This window comes from Parasteatoda tepidariorum, chromosome 4 (genome assembly GCF_043381705.1).
Source record: "Parasteatoda tepidariorum isolate YZ-2023 chromosome 4, CAS_Ptep_4.0, whole genome shotgun sequence".
Lineage (NCBI taxonomy): Eukaryota > Metazoa > Arthropoda > Arachnida > Araneae > Theridiidae > Parasteatoda > Parasteatoda tepidariorum.
Genome location: NC_092207.1, coordinates 75,994,743 through 76,005,278, shown reverse-complemented (window position 1 = coordinate 76,005,278; position 10,536 = coordinate 75,994,743). Strand labels below are relative to the sequence as shown.

At 32.6% G+C, this 10,536-nt stretch overlaps 1 protein-coding gene across 1 annotated transcript in view; it reads right to left on the bottom strand.

Annotated features, from left to right (window-relative positions):
- Positions 1-8,386, bottom strand: part of LOC107439118 (alcohol dehydrogenase [acceptor]) — a gene marked incomplete at its 5' end in the record, with an annotated part of 11,393 nt that extends 3,007 nt beyond the window's left edge. Inside the window, 4 exon segments of the mRNA XM_071180063.1 lie at positions 1,482-1,704; positions 5,435-5,612; positions 6,461-6,612; positions 8,236-8,386. Coding sequence (XP_071036164.1) covers positions 1,482-1,704; positions 5,435-5,612; positions 6,461-6,612; positions 8,236-8,386 — 704 coding nt within the window.
- Between the last annotated feature and the right edge of the window lie 2,150 nt (positions 8,387-10,536).

The following is a 10,536-nucleotide window of genomic DNA, read 5'->3' as shown; positions in this document are numbered from 1 at the left end:
ATTTATTCCACAGCAAAGCTTCTTTAAGTTGAAGATGGAAACATACTGCAATTTTGTTCTATGATGCCAGTTGTTAACTTCTGAAGTTTTTATTAAAATATTTTTATTCTAAGAAGATTGCAGGTGATAAGAACATTGTTGTGAGGGAATGACACGAAACACTAGGGACAAAGTTTAAAATAGTGCTGTGTTAATATTTTTATCAGAAATTAAATTTAAAATTGATTTTCTGAATTCTATATTTCAATAGTCCGAAATAAAAAACACGAATTTGTAAATTTTTTTATTTTTATTTCAGAAACAATTTTTTCTTTTTTTAAATCATTAGTGGGGACAAGTGAGGGAATGACATATTGGTATATCTTAATTACCTAAAATAAATAATAAACAAAAATTTATAATTTTATTTTTATTCTTTTGTTAGTCTGCATTCTGAAGGACACTTTCCCTGAATTTTTTTTTTTCGTAAGCTGTAAAACAAACATAAAATATACTGGGGACATGAAAATGACTGTTTTTGTGAGAATGACCCATATATAAACTTTTGTACGCATAACTAACTATTTAACACTACTTAAACTATTCCTTAAGACTACCAAATAACTTAAGAATCCTTAAGAATGCCAAATTTAACTTAAAACTACTTGTTTAACACTGCTTAAATTATTACTTAAGAATAACTAACAAAATCAATTATAACAGGTTGTGTTTTTTGATGCGACGTAAAAGATATAGATATATGGATAATTTTATGTTATAATTATACCATTAAATAAATAAATAAAAGGATACTTTGATTAAAGAATAAATCAGCAGTGACGCAATCAAGTGCACAAATCCGAAATCTGAAACATTCTGATCCCTTCCGCCATTTAGGATAAGTTTGTTTGATAGACGCGTAAGGCGCATTATCAATATAGAATTTTATTTAACTACTACGGTGCAGAATAATCAAATATCGAGGAGCGAATTTTTAAATTTCTTCCTAAAATGCGCAAACTATTCACATTTTTACAATTTTCGCTAAGAATTTAAAATTTGATATTCTTTTTTTTTTCTTAAAAAAAATTTCTTACATTTGCAACAGTTGTTTTTAATCCTTTGTTATTTTAAATACAAATGCTGAAAATTCTTCTTCTTAAATACTTGAATTCGGCTAGTAAGAACCATAAAAACAAAAATTAACTTCTACATGGCAAACATTACCTTGTTGTAATAAAATTTACCAGCCATTACTATCCAAACATAGCCTCTGAAAACTTCTAAAATGTTTATCTGTGAACAAACTAAATTGCAAATTTTAAGTATTTCTATAATGTTTAAATTTTATAAGAAGAACATCTGAAGCATTAATTTCTTCGACTAAACGGTAAAAAAACTCGAACTTTATTGTGTAATTTTTGATTTAATTCGTAAATAGGACATTTTTCATTTTAAGCCTGAATATTGCTTTTTTTTACAATCAAAATAAACTTACTTACCGTAATTCAGGATCTACTACAGTCATTTCATCTTTCGGATCTCCCATTTTTGCAGTTCCAGCATAATGATAGTAAGTGATAGGTGTCGAGACCACTTGGCAAGTGTAATAAGCAGTTTCATTTTTGGCATATTTTTCACATCCAGGATAAAGTGTATCAAAACGCTCCACTCCAATCCTTTTCATTGGCTCAGTTTCAGCCACTCGTCTGCATGCTTTTAATGCTACAATTAAACGAACATTTCAAAAACACATACAATTTAAATAATAAAAAAATTAACTCCCTTTCATACTAATTAAACGATTATTTCAGAAACATATACAATTTCTAATAAAAAAAATTATAATTCCCATCTAGTTTTGAGCACTTAAATTTCTTTGCCTTCAGCTCAAAAATAAAATTTAAGGATATTTTAAATTATAAATATATTTTATGTGTTTAAGTAAAAGAAAATCTTATCTATCTGTAAAATTGCTAAATTTGGAGTAAAAACATTGATCATTACGCAATCTATACATCAGCATCTATTGGGTAGGCTATGATTTCGGTGCTTTAGTGTGAAATAAAATTCAATTTTTCTAAACAAGAAATGAACATTAATCAGTGAAATATCGTCCTCTCTGTTAGATGACTTTTTGTTACTTTTCTAATAACTTTATAATCCCGCCCTCATAGAACGTTTGGTCTGCATCAACAAAAAGCGCAAGCAAGTGCTATTTGAGATCAGCAGTAAGATTTGCACTTATTATTAAAGCTTTTGACATTTATTTACTTTTGCCTTATTACTAATGACAAAATAAATCACAATCATTTCCTATCCGCTGCAAACCAAATTTATCATCAAATATCGTTAATGAAACGTCTACCACTTGCCGATTAATTAGGGTGCTCATATATCATTTGAGACTTTGTGCCTGATGATATTACAGATTTCAGCTCTTTTTTCTGACCGCGACAAGTTGTATTTATCGTCAATCAAAATTTCGGTCACTTTCCTGACTGCTAGAGGGCTCAAATTTTAACTGGAGCTCTGTGCCTGATCACAACTTGCGAATAAGATTTATCGCTATTTTATGGCCAATGAAATTTCGTCCATTTTTTGCTAACAGACACAAAACTAAAAGGAACTTAATAAAAAATCGAAAAAAAAGAGTTTTTCAAAAGTACTAAAAAGGAAAAAATAGTTCTATTTGTGTCCCACCTAAAACGATGAAAACGTGCGGCGCATCGTTAAAAACTTCTGTTACCGCTGAAAATTCCAAATACATCTCTCATCAGTAGTGATGTATCTTACGTTTTTCGTCTTAAATGGGAGAAACATAAATGTTTTCTTCCTTTTAATCCTCCTTAAAAACGTAAATTTAAATTTTTTTTCATTTTGTTATTTAAATATTATAGAATGACCAAAACCGTTATTTATCAAATCACTTTTCTTCCAAGACAATTTTTAGGTTTATACGATAGATATTCAAATTTTAATCGAAAAGATTGTGTTAAAAAACACTTTATTTCAATGAACACAAAATAAAACATTAGCATACACTTTTAAAAGAGTAGTAATTATATGAATATTGTGTTTATGCACATTAGTTAACCAAGCTTTCGTGCATTTCCACCATTCGGAAATTATTGTTACTTGCAAAAATGCTAATTTTCGCATACTTCGAATATAGCCGGATATGGTAGATTTTAAAAATCGATTACGAGATGGCATAAATTTGTTATTTTCTACGCTGTTAAATATCCCCCCCAAAAAAATTCGCCGCTTTAAAATATATGTATGGTTTTAGTTGTGTAATAAGATTAACTATATTTTAACTTTCAAATATCAACCAATTGTATTAAATATTTTTATAACATTGAATTTATATTCACTTCCGAAGCCTAGTTAGAATTTACCGTAATATTCTCTCTGTGCTGGTTGTATGTTTGATTCACAAACTAAATTTGAGAATCAGTGTATATATATATGGATTCGAAATTATACTGATTCTTACTTTATATTTTATTGCAAAAATTCTGATTTTTTTCTGATTCTTATGTGTATCACATCATAACTCTTTTATGCATTTGGGACGACGGTGTCCCTTTTGTATATTTCTTCTGACGTACAGGCAAAAATATATTTTGATATTTTTTAATTATAAAAAAAAAACAATCTAATTGTCACTAAAAATATTTTTAAGATAATTGAAATTATATCTGTACTAAAATATAAAATCCAAAAAAATAGACTTTTTTCATTCATATTTAAAAATTTATAATTTTTTTTTGTAGTATGCCTGTTCATGCAGTGGGGGTTCGATTGTTCCTGTTTTTTAGTGGCGCCATCTATGGCCAGGAATTCTACTTCTGCCAAGCAATTCACACAACTACCACCCGTTTATAGGGCGAGTCACATTCACACACAAAGGAGAAAGGACATAATACACACAGAGAGAGAAAGAAACATCCATGCCTTGCCCGGGATTCGAACCCAGGACCATTCTGATGCAAGGACAGTTCCCTGCCCCCTACACAGGCCAGTCGGAAAATTTATCATTGATTTTGTAATATAAAATAATATCAATGATAAATTGCTGTTTCTCGTAAATCTGAATAATTGCAAAGTTAAAAAATCATTTTTTTACCTTTAACATAAAAAAGAACATGAATGAGCAATTTTATGGTGTATTTCAGAGGCATAAATTGTCAAAATTCTAAGAAATTCTAAATTCTAAGAATAACACTTTTCCCTTATTTTGACCTACACCAATACAAAATAAAGAAAAAAGTAGAAAAAATATGTTTAATAAAATTTCTATGTTAAATTAAAAAGGGCTAATGCAATTATAAATTTTAGTGTTATTGAATACATAAAATGATGGGCTATTTACTTCAAGTAAAGGATTATTCTTGGTATTTTACAATACTTAAGAACTATCCTTGGTTCTTGCTGTTGTGAAGCACCCAGATCTAAGAGATAAATATTGTACAGTGAAACCTCTCGGGAGCGACCACTCTCTGTTTCACAGTAAAATGGTCGTTAATGGAGGTTGGTCATTCTTAGAGGTTATCTCCACTAACTCAAAAATGTTATCGAAGGTACATGATTCTTCGCAATCAATTTTAATTTTACTGAGGGTCATTTTCTTGGTGTCTAAATGCCAGTTGTGTTAGCGTCATGAAAACCTGATAGATGAATAAAATTTAGCTTCAATAAAAATGAGTTCTAGTGATATAATTATGTGTCAAACCAAATTTACCAATTATGAATGACAAAACTATTTTAAATAAATAAACAATTATGTTTTTTTGTTTTAGTTTCCATTTGATTTTATATGATAAAAATTAGTTTACTTTAAAAAAGGAGAGATTTGTTTGTTTGAAATGATAAGTTTTTTTCTGAAAAAAACTTATTTTTTTCAATTTTATCTTTAGAACTAAATTATTGATTACATAGTCTTTAGTGCATTTTGACTGTAAAATGAGGTTGTCAATCTCTTTCAGAGATCGCCAAAAAAAGAGCTCTCTACATAAGAGTCAGTCACAAATATTTTGAACACATTTAAATCTACTTATTTTCAATCTATCTATTACTTTATTTCCTTACTTTATTACTATTAATCTATCTATTATTATATTTTTATCTATTTATTACTTCAATATTTTTAATTTTGATAGTTTTTCTTGTTTATTTTTCCTTTACCGCATTTGCTGCGGAGGTTTGCCGAGTCATTAGGAGAGGTTTTGATTGTCTCTCTTAAAGGTTTTCTTCGACACAAAGTCTATGGAAAAAATTCCGTATCTCCCAAAAGTGGTCGTAATTAGAGGAGATCACTACAAAGAGGTGATTTTTCCTGGTGGTTTCACTCCATTTCGCTACACAACTTTCGTGTAAAATAGTTACAACCATTTCTGGTGAGAAGTTACTCTAAAATGTTTTACAGTGTAAATAAAAGATGTAGTTATACCAGCAACTATGTCTTGCACATCTTCTGGATCTTCAAAGTAGTTGGGATCTACTAGCGGAGGATCATCTGGATTAGCCGATTTCAGCATTATTGTTCCACGACTTCTTGGATGAAGAAGATGGCATAGGCAACCCAGATAAGGAGAAAGGGTATACTTCAAATATATTTGAGCAAATGCCTGAAGTAAATGCAATATTAGCACACGGTGATGCATAAAAACCATGGGAAATATACCTTTATAGTTCATTTCGACAAAGAGGGGAAGAAATACAAATTAAGAGTCTAATATTAATATTTAAGCTAAGAAAGAGGAAGGTGAATCTAAAAACATCGAAACCTATTTGATTACCTGACAAAGCAGAGAGGGATTCAAAGAGAGGTATAAGAAAAATCTCAACAAGTTATTTCAGCAAGCAATCAAGCTGATTTGTTTTTACCCGCGTAAATATTAACGCTTCCGACCCTTAATATTTGTATTTTTAAAAAAATACTATAAGTATAGACTGATATGTAGATTGACCCAGATGAACGCGCTGCAACTAACACAGGTGTGCAACAAATCCGTTCAATGCGAAGCGGAAGGCAGAGCTTATATAAAACAAATGTCTAACAAATTTGTTAGATTGGTTCCTTCTGCCACAATGGCAGTTTGTAAAGTTTTTAGAAAGCTTGAACTTGGTGTTAGAGTCGCCACGAGAGATGGGACATAACTAAGGTGACCAGACGTCCATCAGATTTTGAGGACAGTTCTTGAATTTCAATAACTATCCTAAAATACCTTCAAACTCATTAAAGACAGAAAATGTTCTCAAATATTTTCTCAAATTGTCCGTAAATAAATCTCATCGCTTTTTATATCCATTGAAGTATCAAAAGGATGTGCGCATGCTAATGCAAAAGTAAGAGAATCTGCTTCTGTTGCGTCTTTTACTTACCGCTGGCCGTCTCTCTGTTTGGCCTACCTTAATATTTAAAATCTATTAACAGGCTTTTTAATACACAACATTCTTAAATCTGTGGACTTACCTCCAGTTTCATATTGAAATCTAATAAAGGTAGAATATTGTTCAATTCCACGAAATACAGTTGAAAGTCAGGAACCTTTTCGCGGCTATCAGAACTGTCATTGTTTTGGAGATAAGCAAGAGCAAGTACTAGCTGCGCTGCCGAAAAAGGTCCTAAAATATATGGATAGTTATATAAAATGTTTTTATGTTACAGTAAATGTATGAAATCCAGCAATCTTCCAGTAGTCATTGTATAGAAAGCCTAAGTTCGACTAGAGAAGTGTGTAATGAAAAATTCGATAGTTGAAAACATACTTATCTACACTGACACTGTGAATTAATCGACAACAGCACGCCAATATAGTAGTTTCTTCTTCTTGACTAATAAAGTGTAATTCAGAATTTGCCCACTAAAAAAAAACGGAACTACTTTCGATACAATCGAGATATCCGGTCTCACCTCTTTAGCTGATTTAACCCCACTCTCCCCTATTAATTAAATATGTTGTTGTTTTGTTCGATTATTCCAATTCTGTTGATAGTTAGAGCAAGTAAGGAGATTTACTTGGTGAGGGTTTGTTTTCCTTTCATAACAACGTCTTCTCGTGTCTCGCTGCTCGAAGATTAGCGGAGTACATGGTCGTAAAATCTGTGGAATCAAAAGTTTTGTAGTCGGTCACTTAGCAGTACCATGGGTATTGCTAAGCTACTGGTCTCTAAAATAGTGGCAGCAGTTAGGAGAATTCCTTCCCTTTCAGATTTATGTTTAAATTGAGGAAGTGGCCTCAGATATGAGATCCCTTCTACGGAGGATAAAAATTGTGATGACATATCTTCGAGTTATCCTCAGTGATGAAGACTGTCGTCAATAGCACATTGTGCAGCTCTAGTGTGATGTAAATAAAGTATTACCTATACCTTCAATTAATTCTTTTGATAGATGGCAAAAGTGAGTAATTACATTTCGGTTGGTTCTACAGTAGTTTGTCCCGCAGTGGACTGATCGTTAAGACACGGTTCCCAGCAGATCACCGAAGTCAAGCATCATTGGCTGCTGTCAGTGTGCGGGTGGGTGACCACTTGGATCAGTCTGCGTAGGGACCGATGGTGTGCGGTATGGGTCCTCGTTAAACTGTTCTACCGTAAAGTGCTCGACTTCGTGCGCAGGTCGCCGGGCTACCGAAGCGGGGGTGTCATCCCCTCTGCAGAGGATCAAAATTGTGATGGCATGTCTTCGGATCCTTCTCAGGGATGCTTCCCAGACCGTCGCCAATAGCCCATTGTACAGCTCTAGTGCGACGTAAATAAAGTACAACAACAATCTACAGTAGTTTATTATTTCGATCTGGCGATGAAAATTTTTCTTCAGTTCCTTTCAACTGTCAACACTAATTTAAAAATGCTGATTTAACACTGATTGTTAATTAAGTTTTAAAAATACTTTTTTGTGAATTTATTGAGATTTTTTATTGTATACTATCTCATTTTTGGTTTAGAAATTGTTTTACTTTTCATTTATCGAATGTGATTTTATTTCTTCTATATTTTATGTATTATTTCCAAATGGAACTTCGGGACACAAGTAACACTTTCGCTTTGATAAACAGTTATTCACAATAAAGCTCCAGCATGAATGAATGCAATGAAGAAGTACTTTAATGCAATAATGTTTCTTTTGTTATATTTTAATTTACTTTTCCATTTCAGTTGAATTATAATTCTCTAACTCTTTATAAATACATTGATGCGATATAGTTATTGAGTGCGAAACAAAGATATTTGACTCATATGTACCTGAACGATTGTTAACGTAATCTCCTATGGTGGATGGTTCGGCTAACTTAATAGCCACATTTACAGAGGCATTCATCACAAAATTCTCAAGAGATCCAACGTGGTCTTGCAAATTTTGACCCACTCCTTTCAAATCAGAAACAACAGTAATCTAAAAGGAAAAATAAAATCTGGAATTATGAAGAATGAAATTTTGATATATAACTCTAAATAAAAGTTAAATTTACATCACAGTAGAACTAGTATAAAGTAGGAATTAGAAAGTTGGAATTTTTTTTCGCTTCATGCACCAGCTGAGGATAAAGCAGCAGTAAAGATAGCTCAAAATGATCGAATTCCAGTTATGAAAAAAAAAACTACTTAGTGGCCAACTATTGAAAGAGGGTAATGGGAAGAGGAACCTAATGTCTCTAGACAAATGACGAGACGAAAGGACTAATAGTTTCAAATTTATAATAGTTTTATTTGCAAAAACTCTAAGTATGATTTAACTCCATTTACAAATCTGACATTGCCATCCAGTTAAATAAAGTTTTTTCTCTCCATTTTCTGTTATACTGAATCAAATGTGTCCAAATGTGAGTCAATAGGACTAAAAGTTTAAAAATGTGCAATGATTTTACGTGGTATTTTAGATTTGTATTTACGACACTTTTGACCTATTTACCGCTTAGATTTGTAACATATTGTCTTCTGTGTATTCTTTCATCTGGCAAGGAATAAGACTTAATTTGGAACGATAGGATTAATAGTTTGAAAGTTAAAGGAATTTTATGTTAAAAAAATACAATACTTTGTAACCATTGCTCTCTAAGTATTATTTGCTAAGCATTTGCTTTTGTGAAATCAAATTGAGGCCACCTACAGGGCAATGGAACAAAGGGTTTTTATATCTAAACAGTATTTTCTTATCTTGAACTTATTTACATTTATCTTCCCTTAACTATTTATCTTATCAACTTGAATTTTATTTCGTTCGATTTATCATAAAAAAATAAGAAGCAATTTCAAAAAATATTAACAAGACAAAAAATTGTTCTTATTAGACGAAAACTAGCAATTTCTAAGTTATTCATTCCATTGACTTTGTGTTTGGTCTCTTTCGATTCAGCTTAAAAATATACACAGGAAACATTACTTCACTTATCTAAATAGCAATGCCAGATGCGTAAATAAGTACAAGTCAAGCACAGTACTTTCTGCACATACTTTTAAACAATTAGTCCTAACTCCTCGTACTATGTCTCATTCTATTCAGAGTATAGTTTGTCTAAGCTAAGAACTCCTCCCGCCACAAAGTCTGAGGCCGCCTGGTGCTATGGAAACAAGAATGGAGCATTTTAAGGAGGTGTGGGGCGAGTAGTTATCAACAATGTCAACCTTCATCTATGAAAAGGTACCCCGACATAGAGTCGAGTTAACATGTCTTATATATTAGTGAATTGTAATTTTGTAGTGGTAGATACGCTACAGTACTCCCCCACCAGAATTATATCTGTGATAGAATTCGATGAATGGATACCACTAGTTGAATCATTGCTGTTTTTTGTGCGAAGCCGGGAGAGTTGTATTAAGATCACCGTACTTTTTGTGTGCTGAATGTGAGAGGTGTATTAACGTCACGGTCGTAGTCGGAGTGTTGCCTTTAGCAGTCAAGTGTATGCGTTGTACGTTGTGTGTGATTGAAACTGAGCAGCAACAGCGCTAGGAGGTGGATGATGTTGCAGTCACAAGTACCAAGTCAACTATTCAATGTGGATCATCCATCGAAGTAGGCGTTACTGTCAAGGTAGGCGTGTTCATATCGAAGTGGGTGTTACTGCCAAGGTAGGCGTGTTCACATCACGTCCGAAGGTCACCAATGTGGGGCGAATAGTTATCGACAATGTCAACCTTCATCTATCAAAAGGTACCCCGACATAGAGTCGAGTTAACATGTCTTATATACTAGTGAATTTTATTTTATTTTATAACCGTCGTTGAACAGCCGACCCAATTTCATGGGTTTACGACTACTAATGTTCAACTCCGTAGCCTTGTAATTTTGACCCAATCCAGAAGACAAGGAAAGCCCTGGATCAGTACCCCCAGAGGTATTGATTTGTTATGGGAACATGGAGGACTTTGAGACTCGACAGATTTAACGTGCATCAGTCACCATTTACTACACGGGGAGTCTTCGGCCGGCGAGGAAATTTAACCCTCGACCTCTTGGATATGGGCCCAGCGCCCTACCGACCAGGCTATCCCGGCCCTTATACTAGTGAATTGTAATTTTTGTAGTGGTAGATACGCTACAGT